Source organism: Archocentrus centrarchus, chromosome 19 (assembly GCF_007364275.1).
Source record: "Archocentrus centrarchus isolate MPI-CPG fArcCen1 chromosome 19, fArcCen1, whole genome shotgun sequence".
In the NCBI taxonomy this organism is placed as follows: domain Eukaryota; kingdom Metazoa; phylum Chordata; class Actinopteri; order Cichliformes; family Cichlidae; genus Archocentrus; species Archocentrus centrarchus.
Window position 1 is genome coordinate 11,368,134 of NC_044364.1, and position 24,005 is coordinate 11,392,138.

General features: G+C 38.4%; 1 protein-coding gene across 1 annotated transcript in view; it reads left to right on the plus strand.

The window, feature by feature from the left end:
- LOC115798232 (protocadherin-15-like) overlaps nucleotides 1-24,005 on the plus strand; it is a 215,335-nt gene that overhangs the window by 12,402 nt on the left and 178,928 nt on the right. Inside the window, exon 2 of the mRNA XM_030755001.1 lies at nucleotides 14,948-15,098. Coding sequence (XP_030610861.1) covers nucleotides 14,966-15,098 — 133 coding nt within the window. The 5' untranslated portion in view covers nucleotides 14,948-14,965. The remainder of the gene's footprint in view (nucleotides 1-14,947; nucleotides 15,099-24,005) is intronic.

Consider the following 24,005-nt stretch of genomic DNA (forward strand, 5'->3'; position numbering starts at 1 on the left):
CTAATGTAAAATGTATTTATATTCTCACAGTTTTTTAAAATATCTTTCATCTTAGATGGAAATAAACTAAAAGCATCTGAATAATGTGATCCAACAAAAACAAAACAAAAAAAAAATCATAAATTGTATTTACCTAATCACTCCTTGAATAATTTATAAAATAATGATTGAAATGGAGCTTTGTGCCCAAGTCCTGTGCGTGCTGATCAGTGCTCTGCAGATCATTGGATCAGCAGCTTTGCAGCTAGACTCAGGTGACAACATTTAAGCAGTGTTGGCAGCTGTGAGCTGTGTGCAAGCCTGTTCCGGGGCAGTGTGTCAGGCCTGCATAGTGAGTGTTGGAATTAGTTCACTAGGCTGACAGAGGCAGGTTATATAAGTCTGAAATTTTAATGTAGGGAATTCACTGAGAACAGAGAGCCCTGGTAGGAGCTAATAGTGGCATGTGTTTGATTCCATGCCAACTACTTGCAAGAATGTGTTATAAATGTGTCCATTACTCATGAATGCCTGCTTAACAAAATGGACAAAAGTAACTTTGGAGTGATAGAATTTAAAATTTTCAGAGAAACCTACAGGTTCTTGAAATGTAACATTGTAGACAAGCAGAAGTTTTTGCCTCTAAATTTCAACCCCCATTTTTTCCATCACAGAAGTCTGTCATGGCCCAGTAGACACTTATGATAGATGTCATTCCACGTACGCCTACAGTAAATGAGTGACAGGGGTTCCCTTCATATAAACATCCATATGTCATTTCTGACAACTAGTTGGACAAACTCACAACTTTTGGGATGTTTCCTTCCATTTTACAAGCTATAATAATATGGTAGCTGTGTAGGTGGTGCCATTTTTTTCTTAGACCCTATATACATTTCAGAAAAAAGAAATATTTAGTTTAAATTCTTTACATTATGATCAATTAGATTATGATTCTGGCTTTAAACAAAATATTTATAGACTTATAAAAATACATTAAAAATGCAATTTATAAAATTAGGGGACAAAAATAATAATGGAAAAGCAGAAATTTCTGCAACACTGTTTAAGCGGTGAATAGGGACTCTGAACAGGGGTAATACAATAATACGCACAAATGTTTAAATATTTAATATCTAATTTTGAAATGCAACTAGTGCATGTCCATGTGTAGCTTCTGTTGGGCAAAACATTAACCGCTGACCGCTGCAAGTTCACTCATTGTTAGCTGGAGTTTTTCCAAAAGAAAAAAAAAGTATCTGACTAAGTGAAGTTGAAGCTGATATGACATTAGAGGTGAAATCAACCACATTAAATGAGATGTGAGATTTATTGCCACCCGTACAGTTATGTGACTGTGAAATAATTGAGGAGAAGGGAGGTGAAGGCTATCTGACTGATCAGCCATGGTCACTAGTGGCAGCACAATCTGTCATAGTTAACACCTACTTACTCCATGTTAACCATGGGGCATGCGTCATTATTCACTTCCTCACATATGAATGGCAACATGCAAATACACCAGCACATGCACACTGACTATGCTTCATTGTGTGATGCATTGAATATCTCTTGTATCACCAGCCAGGAACGTTTTTTTTTTCTTTTTTGTTTTTTAAATCTGGTAGCACAAAGATCTGTCCAGGAAGAGAAAAGGAAAATATTTATCAAGGCTTAAAAGAAATAAAGGGTCAAGAAGAGTATAATTTTCCTGTTCAAGTATGTATTTCTTTCTAGATTTTTCTTTCTAATTCTATTAATAAAGGAAGACAAAAACATCATATTAATACACAGCCAAAACCATTAACTTTTTATGCTAGATTTGCTGCTACTCTCCTCACATACAGATCTCGGACTCTCATTATCTTCCCACTTGTCAAACCTAATGAGGAGCTAGGCTCCATATTTTGGTGTAGAACAAAGACAAAAGAGTGGTTATGGCTATATTGACACATTGTTCAGCTCAAAAAGAAGGTGATTGGACTTCTTTACCTCTCATCCAAGAGGATTTTTTAGTTCTAAAACCAATCCCTGTGGAATCCCTGGTATTCAAACCCTACTGGGGATTGTCCCATTTGAAGGTGGTCAATGACCCAACTATTAATTATGTGCATCATCACATGACCAAGGTGTGATAAAAGGTATGGGTCATTACCACCAGGGGTTTCGAGTGAAACCACTGTGAGACCTTGCTCCATTCCATCATGTGAACTATTGAGGTTGCACGAAGTAAAGTAAGGTAGTAAGGTATAGTAAGTAGCTTCAACCTCTACTGTGAGTCAAGGTCTTTCACATGACAATCTTTCACAATGGACATAGGACATGGCCTCTTTTACTCCTCATTCAAACCATCTGTCTTCTCAGTCCAAAATGTGAACACTGGCATCCATGAATGAGTGTCCTTTATCCTTTAGGTGCAGATGTACAGCTGAGTCTTGTCCTGTCAAAGTGGCTCTTCTATGTTGTTATCATTCATTTGTGGAGTGGCTGTTTGGTCTCTCCAATGTAGAGGTCTGAGCACTCCTCACTTCACAGCATACATTGTATTGCTTAGCATGTGTTTGGGAGTTTTGTCCTTGGGATGAACCAGTTTTTGTCTGAAGCACACTGGGATGAGATGCTTGGAGAAAGTTCTCCTGAGTTTGTCTGACAAATGTGTTACACAAGAGATGAGAATGTTGTTCCATTTCTCATTTTCTTTCTCCCTAGCTGGTGTCTGACCTTGTTTTCTGTGAATCTTCGCTGATTTGATGAAGGCACAGTTGGGCTAACACATGTTTTAAGAGCTTTCTTTACGTGTGTGTGTGTGCTCTTTTTCTTTCCCTTCTGCCTTAGAGGGAATGTTTTATGGCTGGTGTTGCAGGGTCCTGGTCATGCCAAGTTTGCATTTCAGTGGGTGGTGAGATTCAAAGAGTAGGTAGTGGTCTGTGTGTGGGGGTACCGTTCCTGGACTCGAGGTGCTGTATATTATAAGGTAAAGACCCTCCAATACTAGAAAGAAACTCCAACAATTACATGACCCCTATGAGCAAGCACTTGGCAGCAGTGGGAAGGAAAACCTCCCTTTTAATGGGAAGAAACCTCTGGCAGAACCAGGCTCAGGGAAGGGCAGCCTGGTTGGGATTGAGGGGAAGGAGAAGGGAGCAGAGGGAGACAGGACATGCTATGTGCTGTTTTGGACTTCCTGTTTTATTTTGGTAATGTGTTTCCTTTTGTGTCCCCTGTGCTTTTACTTCATGTCGTTGTACTGTCTGCATTTATATTTTATTTTGAACTAAGAGTTATTTGTGAAAAGCAGCCATACTGGCATACCTGGCAATCACCAGTCTCTGGAAATGTGTGTATTTCCCAAACATTTTGAGTTGTTGCTTAAGCTTTCTGGCTGTTGCTGAGTTAATTTGGTTCCGATGAACATGTGGCACCAAAAACTCTTTGTGATTGCCTTGGTTGCCTGTAAATTGCTGTGGCTGCCTGTATTTTCCATGGAAGATGCCAACTTGTCTGCAAACACACAGAGTGATATTGAAACATGAAAAAGTGCAATACAAACCAGAAATGGAGAACATTTGCCTTCAAAGTAAAAGTTCTGCCTTACCTCAGCAACCAATATATTGCAAAAGATGCAGCATTTACTTTGAAGGCGAACAATATCTGGTTTGCGTTGCACTTTTCATAATTGTACTGCTTTGCGAGTAGTTGGCGAGTGTTTGCAGGCAATATGGCATCTTCCATGCAAACAGTCAGTGACATTAATCTGCTGGTGACCAAAGCAATCTCAAAGAGGCTATAACTTTTTGTGACCAATTTCACTTAGCGACTAGCAGCAACCTTCAGTGATGACTTGCCCACCTGTCACAGAACACACATTTTACTCTAGCCAGTGGTGGTTGCCAGGGTTTGCCGACTGGTCTATTGGCCTCTGTGACTGTGGCCTAACCCTATTCTCATGTCCCAAAATAGTTCTGGCTCTGAAATGACAAGACAGCAACTGCTACAATGCTATAATCATTTCAAAACTGCAGTCCACAAACCATTGGATAACTGCATCTGTTACACAGACATGCAGTCTTTGGCAATAACTGGCTTGAGGTCTTGAGTTAACAGATATTTGCATCTATCTGTCAACCATCTGGTAAATGAATTGCCACACCTGCTCATCCTGTGCACTTACTTTCCTATGCCTTCTCAGCTACTTCTTAAGAATACAGGAGCAAGTAGAGAACCTTGACTTCATTTACATTCATCATTCTCATACTCACTGAGGAAACCCTGATAAGATTTTCATTCTGATACCAAATGAACCTTGAATTCAATTCTAAGTTTTCTCACAGCCAGCCAGCCTAGAGCTGTTTTTGCATTCAAAAAGCAACTGAAAAGAGCTTAAAGGGATTTGTTTTATTAAAAGACCTTAAAGACAACTAGACCTTAGAAGATTTGACAAAACATAGTCAGTGAACAATTCGTTGGTTGTCCTTTGTGGAATGAATACATTGGATATGCAGCTAAATTGTCCTCATCTGACTTAACTTCCCTCATTCTCTCTCTTAGTGTCCACTAATTTAAATCTCTCTTGCTTTATCGCCTTTGCTCTAAATTTAAATAAGTCATTTGCATGACTGCAAGTAGTATTGCTGTGGCAGTGTTACCAATGTATCATTAAAAGGAACACATTTACACCTGACTGCTTTTAGTGCTTTAGTGCATAATTATTTGGAATATCAAATATGTGACACGCTGTGATATTTGTTAGTTTTCTCCCTTTCTTTTCCTGTAACTCTCCAACACTCTTTTCCGCCAGCTGTTCTTCTTTTATTTTTAAGTTATCGTATTTATTTTGTCATCAGTCTTTTCTCTTTTTATTTTTCTATTCACAGTTTGCTTCCACTCTTTTCATTTTCTTCTTCTCTTTCCACTTCCAGCTTCTCTCTTTGCTGTCTTGCTTTGCCAATTCAGTGTATGTTCACAAATTGTGTTTCCTTCTTTTTGCATCGCAGTTGACACAACTAATCGATATATATATTTCCGCAGCCTACGTTTTGTTTTATTGTGCTTTCCACCTCGGCAATAGTAGACTGATTACATCTGGAAAAGGAAAGCCCTTTGAGGCAGATGCGAACAAATTCCACAAATTGCTTCATTTATTTGGTAGCACTTGAGGTAATGTAACTGTGACAAGTGTCAGTTTTGTTGACATGAATATGTGGCAATGTAATGCTGTCTTTTAGTATTCTAGCTCCAATATGGCTTCAAGTGCTATTGAAAATATTAAAAATTGCAACACAGTGGAAAACAAACTGGAGACCTTATAATGACAGCTTGTAGTGAGAGTTCGTTTTAACGATACTGAAAATGTGACGTCAAGCAAACATTAAAACATCTCACTGCTATACCAACAGTTAGCTGGCTTTAGTTAGCAATAAAAATTTTCAAGATTTATTAAATAAATCTTAAATTTATTTGGATATTTAGTTCAAATGTAGTGTTTGTGTTGAATGGGGGCAGCTGTGGAGGGATGGTCAGGTTACTTTCTTATATTCTTGTTTATTCTTTTCCGTTTGTTTAGCTGAAAGCTTTAGTTTCTACAGCAGAATCTTATTTACTCTGACTTCAACTCTTTTTTCACTTATTAAATACCCTAAATCAGTGTTAAAATGCATGCTTACTTTCTGTCTCTTACTAAATCTTTTTTCTGTTCAGTATTTGGGTGCAGTCAGGAAAATTGTGTTATTTGCATACCATCTCTTCACACTAGCAGGTGCCGAATGTCCCTGTGACACTCGGTGAGGCTGGCAGAACAGTGTGAGCCTGGTCAACACACCGTGTGGAGTGTGTTTGTGTTTCTAATGCTGCTGCATTATGTCCCTAATCAGCATGTTGCAATCCCATCGAAAGTGTTATGTTAATAGCCGCTCAAACTCCAAATGCAGGAGCACGTATTGCTGCAAATCTCATCTATATGTATTCTCTCGACTTCATTTTGACAGCATTATGCAAGCTTATGCAAGAAAAAAAAAAAAAAAAAAAAAGCAGACTCAAAATGTTGTCTACATGTGCAGGATTATTGAAAGCTACTCTTGTTTTATGTTTCAAAGCCTGCTTATATGCTGAATGCTATTTTACACAAAAATGAAAAAGTTTGAGTCAAAAGGAATTGGGGGAAAAAACATCAGCGTGCTTTGTATTTTGCTGTTCTGTCACTAAGGTTCTGTTACAGACCATCCTGCAAGCAGAGAGTCGCAGATCACTTGCTCTCCGTCCAGCACACTTGAGCTTGACAGTAAACCCCACAGTAAGTTGCTCAGCATAAGGCTGTCAGCCATCTGTTGGAACTGAAATAAGAGGGAAATTTCTTGTCTTGTCTTGGCAGCATACGAACTGTGAAGGATACAAAGAAAAACAGACACTGACAAACAGACATGCACATACACAAGCAACGCAGGCAGACAAACAGACGGACTGACAGAAAAGACATAGACAGATGTCGGCTGTGACAGTAAAAGGAAAATATTTTGATTTTGATTTGTTGTCTTTTTCTGTACACACACATACAGTCATAGTGACAGCAAGAACCTCTCATCAGTCACGCGCAACGACAGGAAGATGATCACAAAAAGGAGCTGAACAACTTAAAACAGCATGTCAACATCTCTATTCTCATTTACTCTTTCAGGTTAAGTTTTTTAGCTTCTTTATCTTACTATTTTTAACAAAAAACATGTTATCTATCAATATTTCATCTGTCTAAAGGCCAAAGCTTTGTTTCTTCCCTACCCAAAGCATCTCTTTTTTATTTGTTTACTTGTTTCTAATGCTCTTTAACCTTTGTTTGCCATTGTTTCTACCTTGTCATCCTCTGTATCCTTTCATCCTGCTAGCTATACCCACTTGTCATGTTCTCCCCACCCTGTGATCATTATCCTCTTGTTAAGATGTGACATATCGACCTCTGATAATAACGCTTCCAGGTCCAGGCCTTTAATGCATTGCCCGAGGCACCTGTCTTTCTGTGCTCTTCGTCTTTTTATGTCCACAATTGTCATCCTGCCTTTTTACAGACTTTTATTAGGACTGTTTATTTCTAGCACATCTTTAAGCTGAACTTTTAAATGCTCACAATGTCGCATACACCAATATTTTAACACTTTTGAAACTGTCCGTCTACTTAAGATTTGATTAGGAGTTTTTGGGAATGGATAAATGAAACCCTGACAATCATCTCCCTGGTAAAACTGGTTGTGGTACAATGACAAAAACTGAACCATATACAGTATGAACAGACGCTGATGTTTTCACATACAGCAGAAGTTGGGTCAGACTGTTTCTTACAAAGTCAGAAATATGGAGCAGGTTATAGCAAAGAGGAAAGAGGATTCAAATTGGGAAAAAAGATAGCAGAAAACAATCCTTGTACACAAACTTTTTCTTGGTAGAAAATCTAACAGGGATGTAGAGGTGATGTTTAAGAAGTACCTTGAACTGCTAACATGGCAACTTCTTTTTAGAACTATTTTTCACCCGTGACTAAACGTTGAGAAAAGACTGACAGCCGTTGGTGATTCACTGTCCAACTTTTTGCTTGGTTATCTTTGTTTAGATAAGTTACAGCTGCACATTAGATTTTGGTTTCTTTCTTTCTTTTTCAATCACAGGATGAATAACATTGAAAAATACCTATTATGTAATAATGCTAATTAGCTATGCACTCGGGTTGCTAATGCAACTTAGCCATTTGGAGTATTTCATATCTGGTTAAAGCATGCTAGTTTGCGGAGTGATTGTTTGGATAAAGAGTGGACCAGAAATACATTAGAAAAAAAGTCAAGGTATGAGCCAAACCTTTAAATCAAAGGAGTCGCCTTTTAAGTTCAGAACTCAAACTCTGGCTCGTTCCTATTCTCTTTTCTTCTCTGTCGATCTTGACATGGACAAAGTCTCAGTCTTTGGTTTGACTTCCTCTTACCTTAAGTAATCTCTTGTTGTCACTTCTTTTTTTCTCCCCCATCCCGCCTCTTGTTCTCTGTTTTCCCTGCTTCCCTTTTCTGTTTCCACTGCATTTCCATGTTTCCTCTTCGTTTCCTTTGTGTGAGCCTCTCCCTCTCTCTCTACCGGGTGTATTTCCGCTCCTCTCTGGAGGAATAAAAGTTTTTGAAGTTCTACCAGAGGAGAAGCGCCTTCAGCCCTAATACACTTCATCCTGGTTACTGATGCTTACAGCATGGCCTACTATTGTCTGCCAGAGTGCTCTGTCAACTTTAGCAGGGAATTAAACATGAGGCAGAGACTCTGCCCAACACAGACATGCACACACAGAAGGAGTCTCACAGTTGTGATCCAGAACTTTTTTTTCCCCACTGAGACAAGTTCAAAAATGTATATAAAAATGTGTTTTTATTGATACTATGAGTTTCTTAGATGGTTTACTGCTGTATTATATTCATTCTTATATTGACTGTGTTTGTGATATAGCTGTCAGATTGAGCCAAATTGTGTTCCTTCCCTGTAACTGTCTAGTACTTCAGACTTTTATTACATCAGCTTTCACAACACCGGCAAACACTGACGAAGAGTTTTGTGGTGTAATATAGTATACATGAATGTGGCACAGCTCTCCTTAAATAAGGCAAAATCGGACACTTTGGTGTAGTGACCAAAGCAAATGTAGTGCTTCAACATGAACTGCAGCCCTGTCATTGGCACTCAGAGGGTTAACACTACATAGTTATAATGCAAAAATACTTTCACTAACCATTATTAGGTATGTTATGTCATGCACGATGTAAAAACATCTTTGATGTTAGCTCTAGCTGCAAAGACTCCACTGTTAAATCTTTAAAAAAGAAAGAAAGAAAGAAAGAAACTGAATTACCATTACTGTGCTGCTGGTTTACTGGCCTTTTGAACTTAATGCATGTGCAGCATGCATTGTGAATTGTAGCAATGGTATAGTAAAGTTATATATATTCAACCAGGAAAGCCAATTGGCATAAAATCAATTCTGTTGCACCACTACATTCCTTTGTAAAGAAGAGTCCCCCCCCTGTTTTTTTTTTCCTTTGATTACACATAAATGTGGTATCCTTTAAAGGGGATGCCTGACTACAGCAAATTTGGGACACATTAACTTTATCAATATCACTTTAAAATAAGTGGCAGCCCTTTCAGCCCATCAGTTTTCTCAAGCCTAATAATTCTGATAAAGGCTGCTGTGATTTTCTGTCTGCATCTCTTTCACTGTGATTGATCTACATTTAGTAAGGAAACTTTGGTCATGTTGTTTGGCAGAAGCAAAGTGTAATATTATTTTACTGAGGCAAACTTTCATTCAGAAGAACTTCCTCATCTTCTCCTGAGCTTGCATATAGGCATATCATATTCAGTGTTGACATTTAGGCTTATTGAATCAACAAAATACATCTGTATTAGATCAGTATGTGATTACAAATATCTATTGATTTACCATTCCCTGTTGATTGATAATAATCAAATTTAAAATCGTTCTGTTCACATACAAGGTCTCTGTGCTCGTCCTGCTAGACCTCAGCGCAGCTTTCGATACTGTTGCCCGTAACATTTTATTATAGAGATTAGAGCATGCCATAGGTATTAAAGGTACTGCACTGCAGTGGTTTGAATCGTATTTATCTAATATGATTCAATTTGTTCATGTAAATGGGGAGTCTTCTTCACACACTAAGGTTACTTATGGAGTTCCACAGGGTTCTGTGCTAGGACCAATTTGAGGCCTTGTTTACACGAAGCCGTTTTCACTGGAAACGGTGTCGTTTTGATACCTTTCAGCCTTTCATTTACACGATCGCGTTTCAGAAACGATCCGCGTTTACACGATGAAAACGATGTAGTTCCCATGCCAGGCCACAAGTTGGTGTTGGTTTTTTCTTTGCAAAGTTTGTTTATGCAAGACACGCATGCGTGGAGTTACATAGTAGGTAGTGCGGCAAATTGTTCTTTACTTACAAAACGACCAATGTGAGAGGTTTTGTGTGGACTGACGATGAGGTTGGATCGCTGGTGCACACAACGCTGAATTACAAAATGGTAAAACACAAGAAAAGCATAAGAAGCACTCGTGAATCCGCGAGTACTGTTTATCAAATCAAAAAAACTGTGGCCGTCGTAACCATAGTGCGCATGTGCGAGTCGAGCGTTTTCAAATCACCCAGGTTTCAAGTGTTTACACGAGAATGCAAGCCGGTGCATTTCTGAAACGCCCCACTCTGGACCCCGTTTCCGAAACACATCGTTTTTACTCCATTGTCGTGTAAACAGAAGAGCGAAACGCATCAAAACGACACCGTTGTCGTGTAAACGCAATGCTGAAACGCATCAAAATGACGCCGTTTCAAAATGAAAACGGTCTCGTGTAAACGGCACCTTATTTACACTATACATGCTTCCCTTTTGCAGTATTATTAGAAAGCATTGCATAAATTGTCATTGTTATGCAGACGATACCCAGCTTTATCTATCCATGAAGCCAGATGACACACATCAATTAGTTAAACTGCAGGAATGTCTTAAAGACATAAAGGCCTGGATGACCTCTAATTTTTTGCTTCTAAATTCTCATAGTACCAAATCACCCTAATAGAGCACTTTGCTCTCAGACTGCTGGCTTACTTGTGGTTCCAAGGCTATTTAAAAGTAGAATGGGAGGCAGAGCCTTCCACTTTAGGCCCCTCCTTGGAACCAGCTCCCAGTTTGTATTTGGGAGACAGACACCCTCTCTGTTTTGAGGCATAGGTTTCTTCCTGTTAAAAGAGAGCATTTCCCTCCCACTGTTGCCAAGTACTTGCTCATAGGGGTTGTCTGATTGTTTGGAATTTCTCACTACTGATGTAGGGTCTTTTCCTTATAATATCAAGTGCCTTGAGGTGACTGTTACTGTGATTTAGAGCTATATAAATAAAATATAATTTAATTTAATTTAATTAAAACAGTTCTGTGCAAAAATCTTCTATTCTAGACCAAAAACAAGACTTGATTTTGGCCATGAAATTTTAGCATTCTGCTAACACATGTTGTTTGGTCCATTAAGGATTTATGATAGGACAGGACTCAGACACAGATTCTGCAGTAGTTTCATCTGAGTGAATGGTTGCATGTTGGCTGTGTCAAAGTAAACTGGCACATTATCATTTGCATCTGAACAATGCATAACTACCTTCTGCACAGAGGCATGCACACAAAAACGAAAACCCTGCTAGTGCTAGGAATGCTAACAGCAGCAGAGCAAGCTGGAACTTTGTTGTGCACAGTACAAACTACAACATAATTTAGCCGCAGAATGTGATTAATTGATGCAATTAATCACATTCTCCGGTGTGTATTTAAGTGCAATGAATCAATCGATTCATTGCACTTAAATACACACACAACATTTGTCAAGAGAATGTCTTGACAACTTTTTTCCTTTAGCTTGTATTATGTTGTGACTGTTTTCCTAGTGTATTCTTCAAGACACTATAGCTGATTAGTCTGCTCATTTGTTTGTAGTGTATCTCTAACACTTATTGGGTTTTCAGTTTATTTCATGTGCTATGTATATTTTTTGTGCATTTCATAGCTTTACAAAGTTACATGGCCTAAATTCCACTATAAAGGAGTTCTTCAAACTACCCTGTCTAACATACGGTGCTGGCTGATTTGCATTGTTTGTAGTCCCACCCTGTTTCCTGCAACTTCTGTATGTCATTATGTAACACAGTGGCATAATTTCTACCTAGCCTTCTCAGTTGGCCCTTTTAAAAAGAATAAACAACTGCCTCACTTGCAGTTTTAGATCAAACTTGAACAGCTGAACTCGATCTGGGCGTTTCATGTTGGAAGGGGGAGAAAGAAAAGATCTGTAGCTGTGTAAATTTTTCATAGAAAGTGATACCGCATCAGTATACAGGATGAAAACAATCATGTGTGTAATATGGGCACTCAAAGTGTTGAAATATTTGGCACTCATAAAAATGAGACCCAACTGCCCTCATGCATAACACCTCTGTGATAGACCCTGAGGCAGTTTTTTTTTATTTTTATTTTTATTTATTTATTTTTTTTTAATGTCCGTATCACCACATCGTACTGGAGTAAACACAGTTTGCTCAAGTAACATAAAGGTAACTGTAATGTCTATAAGCATGGAACAAAAGAAAGAAGCCCAATAAGCACAGGACCTCACAAAATGACAGGATGGGGTCACCTTCCAAACAAGCACATTCATTTATAGAACTTCTCATTCAACAATCATTACCATTGGACCAGCTTCTAGATAAATCACACACTGGCATGTCTTGATTTTCAACAGAGTTTTCAATTCTTTATAAAAACCCAAAGATAAACTGCTCACCCATCTTCATCTTTTAGGCCTTGTGCTCAGCAAAGTCACTGACAACACTGCGAGTCCAAAGACCTGGCGATATAATCATCCTCTCTTCTCTCCTTCTTTTTTTGAACACCACTTTTTTGCTTTGGTTTGCTAAAATGCTGCTATGCAGAGAAACTATTCTATAAGACACTTGCCAAAAGCCAAATTGTTGCATATTTGACGTCTACAAGTTCCTGTACATTTTCCACAAAACAGGAAGTTTAGGAAGTGCTATACTACATTTCCCAGCATTTCCCACCTATGCCATCAAAACATTTCAGAAAAGCCACCTATTTTTAATCAATGGAGTTTAAAAATAAGTGAGTAAATATTTGCAGCTAAAATTCAATTTATAAGTTAAATGTATACTGCATAAATAAAGTTAGGTTCTATCACAAGATAGAACCATGCCTTAAACTTTAGTGTAACACAGCAAATATATGCATTCTGTGCAATGTAGAGGGACCCACTTAATTCTGAGCTGCTTTTACCTTCTGGGCCCTGGGGTATTGTCCTGGTTGCCTCATTGGAAGCTGAGACAGCCTTTCTCTGTTCAGACAGCATGTTTCTACAATATCCGAAGAGTTCTAAGATTCCTGCAGGCTTTCTGTGACACTGTCATATCTAAAGCACATGTAGAGATGGAAAAACTTGTTATTAATATGTCATACTCGGTTAAGAGAATCATTTAGTATAAGAGGCACTCTTTAAATAAAGCTGCTCTCAGTTCAAGTCCCAGTGACTATGGGGTTTCCCCTCTGAGGTTTGGTAGAATATCACAGTTATATTTTCATTGTCAGCCAACTTCATCCCCACTCAGAGGGTTGGGCAAAAGTAATTTGACTCTGTCACAGGAATTTCTGCCATGGGAGATTCATAAATTAGTCCCTAATTAAACAGACAGCAGATTTTGCATGAAGGGGAGCAGTTAATGTTGTCCAAACTGAATAAGCCTAGTTGAGTTCAGTATCAGTATATTAAGGACCTACTCAGGGTAATCTTTTATGTAGATTAAATAATGTTCTCAGTGTGACTATGGAAATAAGCAGATAAAGAATGAAACAAGCCAATGCTAAGAAGGTTAAGGTGCTTTCATAATATAATTCACTATCTTGTGTAATTCACGTAATTTAATTCTGTGATTGGAAGAAATTAAACAAGATACACAGTCAGTGTCAATGCTTGTAAGATGTATCCTCCATATTCATATGACATATCAGGAGCTAAAGATGTAAATAACTCAAATGTGCAGAAAAATATACAGTGCTGATAATAATAATAATAAAAAAAAGATGAAAGCCCAGCATGGAGGTACTTGATTTGTTATTATCAATGTTACTCAATTCTGTATTTAAGTCATGATATTTAACGCACAAATATCGCCATGGTTTGTGGGAATTCTGGTCCATTAAATGCTAAAATTGCAAGGGTTTGCACATTATTGGACATTTAGGCTTCAAAATACTTAATAGGCAGACCTTAGATCATGCATAAAAGAGGTCAGGTGTGGCTCATACTTGACTGAGGGTATTAGATTAATGTGGAGTTGTCTGTCAGTCTCACGACTGTTTTGAAGACTAAAAGATGTTTTTTTGGACTTAATTGAACTCACTTTATATGATGCTGCTACAAACCAATCCAAGACCAATTAATAGATATGTACACATAGAGTCAGTCAATATACAAATGTTTCTTTAACTTCAAAGGAACTTTTTCCCCTTCATCTCTGTGTTCTCCCTATGACATTAGATGAATCTCATCCTAAGCGATGTATGCACACGCACACACATGCACACACAGAAAGGCTGCATACACACCAGCTTATATTTCTCTCTTCTCTGGAGCATTTCAAATGTGGCACATTTTCCACTGCAAGATCTGAGATGTTTTTAGCACCACTGGCATTTTACATTGCACAAAAATATTTCCTCCTCTCTCATCATCCACAGGTTTCTATATTTCCCATTGTGGTGGCAATCCCTGTGAAACAATCATTTACTTTCATACACAAGCACAAAGATTGATCAAAGATGTTAGATTGCAGTGAAATGGCTGTGAGGTACAGAAACAACGAATATTAAATGTTATTTGAGCTTTGAATTGTGAGGGTGTCTCACTGTGGTGGTGTAATGGAGAGAAATGTCAATATGGAAACCATCTTTTTATACTGTGGGGATACATGTGAGAAATCTATGCATAGATTTTAGAGATGTCAAACTGCTTATGTGAGGGTGAAGTGTTTTTCACCTTAATTTGAGACTAACCATATCCATAACCCTCTGCATGTTCTCTCTGCTCTCTCAGAAGACTTGCAATTAAATACTTATGAAACTCCCTGCTCCCCGTTTCTTTTAGTTGTGGTAAGAATTTCTAAATGTGCTTCCCCATCGCACTTCACTGAAATCCAAGCCACAGGTATAAACTCAGCACCTGTGAATTTACTTGAATAAATAATTTTTTCTCTATTTTTCACTAAGTGAGGCCGCCAGACGTTTTTATGCTGCTGCTTTCAGTGTTGCGCCCTGCACAGCTAAAAATTAGTCAATTGATTGTGACTGTCTGCTATCTCTCTCTCTCTCTCTCTTTGCACAGCTGGATGCTTGGTGAAGCATGGTGGTGAAGATGGTTAAAATGCATTTAACGGGGCTGCTGTCATGGGGCTGGTGCAAATGGCCAAGTGTAACAGGAACGGGAGTCCTATGTCTGCTGCTGCTATCAACCTGTCTTGGCCAAGACACGGAAGGTAAAGAGAATCTCTCTTTGCATCTCCCGCTCCCTTTCCTCCCTCTCCACTTTGTCCCTTTGTCTTGTCTGATGGGTCTCATAAATCAGATTCGAATCAAATCTAATATCAGAATTGCGCATGACTTTTTTGACTCTACGTATAGGCAGTAAAGTGCAGTGCATGGCCCAGGATTTTTGATTTTTTTCATAATTCATATGTGTGATGGTCAAAGATAAATAGTACATTATGCAATAAGACATTGTGTAGGGATCTTAAATATAATCACTTTTCCTTATACCATCTACTGCAGGCTTTTTCCTGTTTACATTACATTTTATACCCATTTTTATCAATACTTCAGAATTAGTACCATCTGCTCAAGCCACACTTAATTATTGATTCTATTTGATTTTACAACTTACAAGCAGTGTACCGTGTAACAATAGCCCTCACTGCTCACTCTGAAAAAAGTACATTTTTATCTCAATTATGCATAAAATGATGATAAGCCTTTATTTTTTTCTTGCCAGATTACCACTACAGCTCAAAGTGATCTTGGCTCAGCAGACTGAGCTATATTTCAGCTGTTGAAATCACAGTATGATGATCTGAGTATTAAAAGTAAAGTGATGAAGCTGTAGGTGGAAAGGAATGGAATTAATGGTGTTTAGGATGTACACTTGAACACAGTTGTTCGGTGTGTTCAGCAGGTAAAGTCTTGGAGGAGTTGCTACAGTTTGTCTCAGTTGCTTCTGTCTGTTTATGCACTCCCAGACTGACTTGATGAAGTTGAGATCAGGACTCTGCGGGGGCCATACCATCTGTTGCAGGACTCCTTGTCTCTGAAGATGGTTCTTTATGACTCTGGCTGTATGTTTGGGACTGTTGTCATGCTGCAGAATGAATTTGGGACTAATTAGACACCTCTCTGTTGGTACTGGATGATCGATAAGACTAAAAAATTGCTAGTAAACCTCACAAGGCTCAAAAAAACAGCTGGAGACTTTCAGACTTTTTACCTTGCTCTTATAGATCATGCAAACCTAAACATTCACTATTGCAGTTGCACAGCAAACCAATCTCAAAAGTTAGAATTACCAATTTAATAGAGGGCTTTTAAAGAATAGTATATGTGTTTTAAAGAACACACATGCTAAATTTTATGGCTCCACTTGTTGTGGTTTTGGAGTCTATTATAGACCAGAAAGGTATAGCCAAGGGCATAATATGAGTTTCAACATAAATGTTTAGGTGGGTGTTACGATGCTGAAGTTGTTTTGCAGTTTTGCAGTCCTGGTGATACAGAGTGTCTTTTGTCCCACCTCAAAACATGTCAGTAATCGGCAACCAGTTTAACATAAGCAATAACTAATGGGAAAAAGCTGCTACAATAAGTTATTGTAATGTTGGAAAAAGTATCCATATTCAGATTTCTCTGAGGGCAAGCCGAAGAAAGGTGAAGGCTAAATGAAGTCATCACCCATGGGAGAGCTCAGCATAATACTCTCTTGGCTTTCTGCTCGATTTATCTGAATATTAATATTCCATTTAACTCTTAGTCCTTAAGATTTATCTGGTTGGCATTTAAGTGACAGGAGCGTTAGTCAAAGGTGAGCATCTTTGAGTGCCTATGCTTCTGTGCAGATTGAAGGAGATCAGGCACTGATCAGCCACAAAATGAAAACAAAACAAACTCGCCCCAGGTTCTGGTAACTTGCCCAAAAATAAGTTTTAAAATGACTCAACTGGTTGCCAGCTGGTTGTATTCTGGTTATATAAAAGGAAAGTTGCTGAGTGCCTGTCGTTTTGTAGTTAAATCACCATCTTGCAGCCACTACATTATTATCTGTGGTGGAATTTCTGAACTTCTGTATTAAATGTATGAGGTTTTGACTCTGAATCTAAGTAGTTAATGTGAATTTCTGTTTAAAGTGAATTTCTGTGTATGTACACAACAATAGATTTGCATTTTTTCACAGTTAATTACTGTATTACCACAGTTTGCATGTAATTGCCTATTTGACCCCATTCAATTGTAACCTGATAGCAGACTCACTCCATCTTATTGCCATTTTAAGCAAGGATTTCAAAGGCAACTAGATCGCAACATCATTGCACATAGTTGCAATCATTTTGGTAGTGCTGCAGTCTCAAACTTCCGTTTCCCCCAGTGTGCCTGTAGCAATTACACACACTGAAATGGAGGAGTAGCCTACAATAGTCTTGCAATGTCTCCCTGTAAACTTGTGGTAGACAACATCCAACCCTACCACATATGCCCACTTGGATTCAGTTACACCGGTAATGCTGCTATTCTGGTGGAACTGCTTATAACAAGAATAGTATGTTTTAATGAGTCTGGATCCCCTTTTGACACTTCGTGTTATACTCAGTTTTGGTCCTCTCATGACATGAGTGCTGGTGTTTTATTAATGAGCCCACGTCCCAGGATGAGCGGTTGCTTTTAGCTGTTTGGACCCTCGCGCGACAAGGGTACTAGGATATTTTAATTAGCCTTGCTCCCTAGGTAGGACTATATTTACTCACTTTTCATTTGCCAAGTGTGAAGTGTACCAGTATATTTTTTAATGAACCTCAATCCCAAGATGATTAAATATACAATGAGTCAAATCAAGCTTTTGGGCAAAGTTGTTGAAAGTTGTAATTTCCCCAAACCCTTATGCTCCTATTTGTTCTCATCACTAGAAACTTGGCACAACCTCTGATTCTGAATTCATTTTGACTTGTGGCACACAAATCTTACTTTAGCTGTTGCCATCACATTCATACCTAATATTTCTCAGCGTGACTGGTGAGAAACATTAAATTGAAGTTTTAAGTTGACTGATTATGATCTAATTTGAAGCTACATGTGTACATGCTGCTTCACTGGTTATTTTAATTGACTGTGACTTATCGGCATGTGTGAACAATATTCAACACGTGTTGAGTGTGATGTTCACAATGCTCTATTCTAAAGAGTAAATACTTGAATTTGCTCTGTCGTACCCACCTCCATAATTTTCTGTATGAGAGCATGGGAAATTTAAAAAAAGAGAGAAATTCACAATATATAATCAACTCAATGTCACACCTTTCCCTCTTTTTCTTTGCCCTGCCCTGTTATCATAACTTTCTCACGCCAGGAAGCTTTCTAGAAGATGTTCTAGGAAAAGAGTGTGACACAAAATGTCATGAGCGTGACAATCTGCTTCTGCTTACTTCGTGTTCACCATGAGGTGACACTCGCACTGTGAATGAACTCACACTCACTGCTGTGTGGTCAAATTTGCATTGAAAGTGAGGTTATAAATAAATGTGTGGATTGTGGCACATGTGTATGACAAACCAGCACAAAAGCTATAAAGCTGTTAATGTACTGTAGTGAGTACTGTGTATTCACTACTGCTTTTCTGGTACGGGATGTTAAACATACACCATAAAACAGTTCTTTGTGTTTATATTTAACTCGAAAAGCCATTTCTTTAACTGTTTATGAATATGCAGTACTCTGCAAAAGACTCAAGCCGCCCCTCATTTAAAAAAAAAAAAAATGTTTTGCTTTAAAGGAGCCAGACTTTTAAAGTGGTCTTGAGTAACAGTTCTCCTGGCTTTGTGAAGGCCTTTCAAAGTTTTTCTTTGGACACTGGTTGCTTTTTTCAGTCATTTTCAGTCTAGTCCTTGTACCTGATCATTTTCAGACTAATTCTTTTTTTCTTGTTAAGCCACTTAAAGCTGACCTATAAATCATTCAAACATAAAAAGGCACCTAACTCAAGGGATGAACCAGTGCTGTATCTATACATCACAAGTTTTGGGGTCGTTACTTAAAAAAAAAAAAAAAAATAATGTATTGCACATTGCTCACTGCTTTTCTTAAAAATAATGCAATATGATAATTACTCCCTGTAGACAGTAATTTGTTACACTTCTCATTACATTACTTTTGTGTTACTTTGTAACATTATCTGAAATACGTTGTCACATAATTAAAAGTTAACAATAGAAGTCTTAGGCTACAGTGCCACACGTCAGCACAAATGCTCATCCTAATGAGGGCATATACAATCTCTCTGTGTTTACATACGAACACGAAACCAACAACACAAAGCAACGCTGAAATACAGCCCAAAGAGACTCCAAAACAATCACCACAGTTACTCCACTGTAGAAACATGAACAGGTAGAATTGGATGACACAGTGGTACAAGCCTGAATGCTCGTCACTGCCCTCAAATTCAGGCTCTAGCTGCTGGGCTTTGGTCAGCAGACACTCAGCCTTGACATCACTCTGGGTTCTTTGCTAGCTTTGTGTTAGCATACTGTCTGTGCAAGTCTTTGTAGAGTTGATGACGTGTTAGCAGAATAATGCAATTGTTTCTGTCCTGGACGCAGTGTGCACTTTACCACACATATTGTTCTTTTGTACAATAAAAATAAATGTAATCTCCATATCGCCAACAGGTTACATTACTGCATTACTGAAAAACGTAATTACTGGGTGTAACATGCTCCAAAGTGACGTGTTATATACAACACTACACAAAACAGACAACTTCGCAAAGAACAGTCTTATTTTTAGGCACTTTGTCATTAGCAGCCTGTCCCAAAACAAGGAGATTCCCAAATCAACTTGTTCGTAAAAATCACCTAGCCGATAACTTGGGCTATCTCAGCATGGTATGCAGCATGTCCTTAAAAAATTTGAGGAAACTGGACAAGTGGAGGGCAAAAGAAGTAGCATGCCTAAAAATGTGTCTATAGTATGTCACAAGTATCTAAAGCATCCTTTTGATCCACAATGCGTTGCCATGTGAAAAGTACCTGACTGGCAATAGCTTCATTTTTATTGGCTCAGCTGTGAAAAAAAAAAAGTTGAGCTTTTGTCATAAGCCTTGCGTTGACTTCTGTTCTACAAAACCTTTGACATTGGCCATAACTCGAGAACAATGTGACCTTGGATGTTCAAGTTCACACCATAGATGCAGCTATTAAAAATCTCAGAGGAGTTTGCAACCTTGACCTGAAGTTAAAGGTCATAGGTTAAGTTTTCTGAAAATCTTGTTAATATAATAACTTGAGAATGATGTGACCTAAGATGTTCAAATTCACGCCATAAATCAGGGTTCTAGCCAGCGGTTGATTGCCTGCTTGCTGAGGTGTCGTCGCACCGTGCTGAGAATTTCAGCAGTTAGCTACCAGAGCGGATCACTATCGTAACAGTTATCTAGCGATGAGGCAATTAGCATTAGTAAGTGGTTGTTTGGTGCGTTAGGTCGTAACCAAAGTGGATCCCCCCACGGTCGTATGTTTGGTACCGAGAGGTCATATGATCATCCTTACCTTTAATATTTCTCTGGCTAGAACCCTGATAGATGCATACTGTTCAAGCTAAATCCATCAAACTTCATGCACTTGTTCCCTATCACAAGGGCTACATGGTGATCAAGGGACATAAATCTGTCATGTATTTGACAAAATGATCCTTTTCTTGGGAGATGACTGTAACCAAATGTCTTTCCATTTATCAGCACCTTACATTACCTGTATAGCAGTATTGCATACCTAATAGTGGAGAATTACTGTAGATACAAATGAAATTGAATTAGCTTTAAACAAGTTTAAGCTTTGCACAGCATTTACTGCCAGGGAGGAAATACTGTTTGGGTAACTGCTTGTCCATTACTACAAGTTTAATGAGATCTTTTTTCAAAAACTCTAGCCTGCAATATTTTAGACCCTGTTTTATGCAAATATAGCAATCACAGTTTTAAATAGACTTTCTAATATCTATTTGATTATACTTTGAAGTGTTTCACTTTTGGCATCCAAAGTAACATTAAACTGAAATTTGAGATTTATAATACTAGTGCAGTGGCCTCCATAGACTTACAAGACCAAGACTGCTGCAATACTCTACTGTGACGCAGTCTTGTTTCACTCCCAATAACTTGTATTAATCTAAAATTCTAATGCTGACGTCTTATTCTGTGAAATCATCCTCTTGATCATGATCTTCTTTCAGTCAAACTCATCCTGTGACATCATGGTCATATATGATCTTGCAGCATAGCATACAAAGCTATCTGAAGTGATATATTGCGTCATGACTACATTTGCTTTTGATGATAAGGGTTTTGATGATGATGATGATGATTGTTTGCTGAGGAGCAGAGAAGAGGCCCCCAAAATGAGACCACTCCTCATCCTAATCACCTCAGGTGTGGCACTTACTCGTCCTTAGCAGTACATCAACCATGTTTGAGGTGGATGGGATGAAGAGATGTTGAAATGAGCTAAGGACACACATACACAGACATACATTAATTTGTTAGTAAGACATTTTGCACTTGTGTGTGTGTGGGTGGAGTTTTCAAGGTGATTTTAATATTTAATACTGCTTTTCTTGGTTGTTTGGGAATGTCGCTACCATCTTTTTTTTTTTTTTTTTTTTTTTTTTTTAAATCAGCTTCTTTTTGTCCTTCTCTGTCCCTTATTCCCTGGTTACCATTTCCTTTTTATACTCCCATCTCTGAAGTAGACTAGTATTTCTTTAGATTGTTTTTTTTTTTCTCTACCTTTACATTTGTTTTTGGAGCCTTACCCCTCTAACAGTTATTTTTTTTTCTTTATATTCCACTGCCAATACCCCATTTGCTGTCTCTCCATTCTGTATCTTACTATCCACATACCAATTCTTATTTATGAAGATAAGTCAGAGAGGTTTACCACACCATTTGCACTTGACTGACACACACAATTGAAAAATGACACAAAATTTAGTATGGAGAACCTCAGTCTGCATTTGCATGGTGTACTAGTGAAGGACATACTCAAAGTTCCACTGAATAGAAAGAATTCAAAGTTCAAATTAAGAGGGCAACAATGAAGTCAAGGTAGAAAAGAAAACAGAACAAAAATGATTAAAAATGATTACTGTGCAAAGGTCTTGAGCCACCCTCCTTTTCTTTATATTTTGCTAGGAAAGTGTGAAGTAGATGCAACAGTTTATTAAAACATGCAAACATACATGGAAATGGCAGTATATTGGGAAAAAAACAGAGTTTCTGTGATTTTTGAAGTTTGCAAGTCAATAATTGAAATATATTTTGCCATTTTGTCACTATCACAAGCTGTGGCTGTTGTTAGAGCCATTACCTGATTTCAGAAGGAAAATGTTACAGGTACCAATAGGCCAAGCAGAGTGCAGTTCTGGTAGTAGATACAGCAACAACTCAGGGGTGGGAGGAGTTCGGTGAAGTCATGGAACAAGACTTTAAGTCAGTCTCGAAGCATGTAATTCAGACTGGAAAAGTGTAGTAGGATGGTAACCAATAGAGGGAAGATAGTCAGAACTGAGGCAATTGCACTACCAGAAGGCAACATTGCAGACATCGAGGATAGCTACAAGTACCTTGGAATCCCATGGGCAAATGGGAACCATGAAGAGGCCGCTAGGAAAGGTGCAGCAGCCAAGTACCTGCAGAGAGTAAGACAAGCCCCGAAGAGTCAGCTGAATGGCAAAAACCGGATCTGAGCAATCTACACCTATGCCCTGCCAGTCATCAGATACCCTGCTGGGATAATAAGCTGGCCAAAGGAGGAGATAGAAGCCACTGACATCAAGACAAGAAAGCTCCTTACTGTGCATGGAGGGTTTCACCCCAAATCCAGCTCCCTGAGACTGTACACTAAGCGGAAGGAAAGAGGCCAAGGACTAGTGAGTGTCAGGACTACTATCCTGGATAAAACAGCAAAGATCCATGAGTACATCAGGAAGATGGCCACAACTTATCACATGCTTAGTGAATACCCAAGACAGCAGAAACCTGAGGAAGAAGAGGAGCAAGAACAGGAACCATCATGGAAGGACAGGCCCCTGCATGGCATATAGCACCGGAAGTGGCCAATATCGAAAAATACTACCAATGGCTGGACAAAGCTGGGCTAAAAGATAGCACAGAGGCCCTAATCGTGGCAGCACAGGAACAAGCTCTAAGCACAAGATCGATAGAGGGTGGGGGTCTACCACAAGACCCCAGGTACAGGCTGTGCAGAGATGCCCCTGAGATGATTCAGCACATAACAGCAGGATGCAAGATGCTAGCAGACAGGGCATACGTAAATAGAAAGTTATAAACAACAAAAAGAATTTCACTGGTTTACTATCGCAACTGATCGCTATCACCACAATTATCAAAGTGGGCGCAGCTATTAACGCTAGCAAGCGGCCATCCATTATCCAGGGGGGACACTGGATATCGGCAGAAGGGATATATATATATATATATATATATATATATATATATATATATATAAAATTCTTCAGTCCGTATTTAAAGATGACTCGAACAAAAGCTTGCTGTGGATACAAATTCTGGTTGCATACAGGCAACATATGTTGAACATGACACATGAAACAAAAGCAAACGGAGATCTTAACATCGCATTTGCAGGGCATGATGAAATGAATATAATATAAATAAAGATTAAATAATTACGATTCATAATAAATGTTTTTTTTTTTTTAGAACTATTTAGATGCTAATAATTGCTGTATGTGTGACAATGTTTGTGAATAGCTTTGTTCAGATTGGCCCACCTGTTAAGAAGAAGATAGGGCATATACGGCAAATAATATATATAATAATATATATACCCTATGATTATTATAGTAAGATTTTTTAACTTCAATCATACTCTATATTATATGTGTATATTCAATCATAATCTATATGATAAACAGTTTTATAGTATAGTGAATATCCAAACTAGACCTATAGATAACAATGTGAATGCTGCAGATGCATTCTACCAAGAAGCATTTGGGGTTACTGGGAAGGTGTTTATATATTTCCGCTATGTGTCTTCAGATTAACTGCTGTCCGATCACCACCACTACTGCTGTCAGCTGTGTTCAACCCT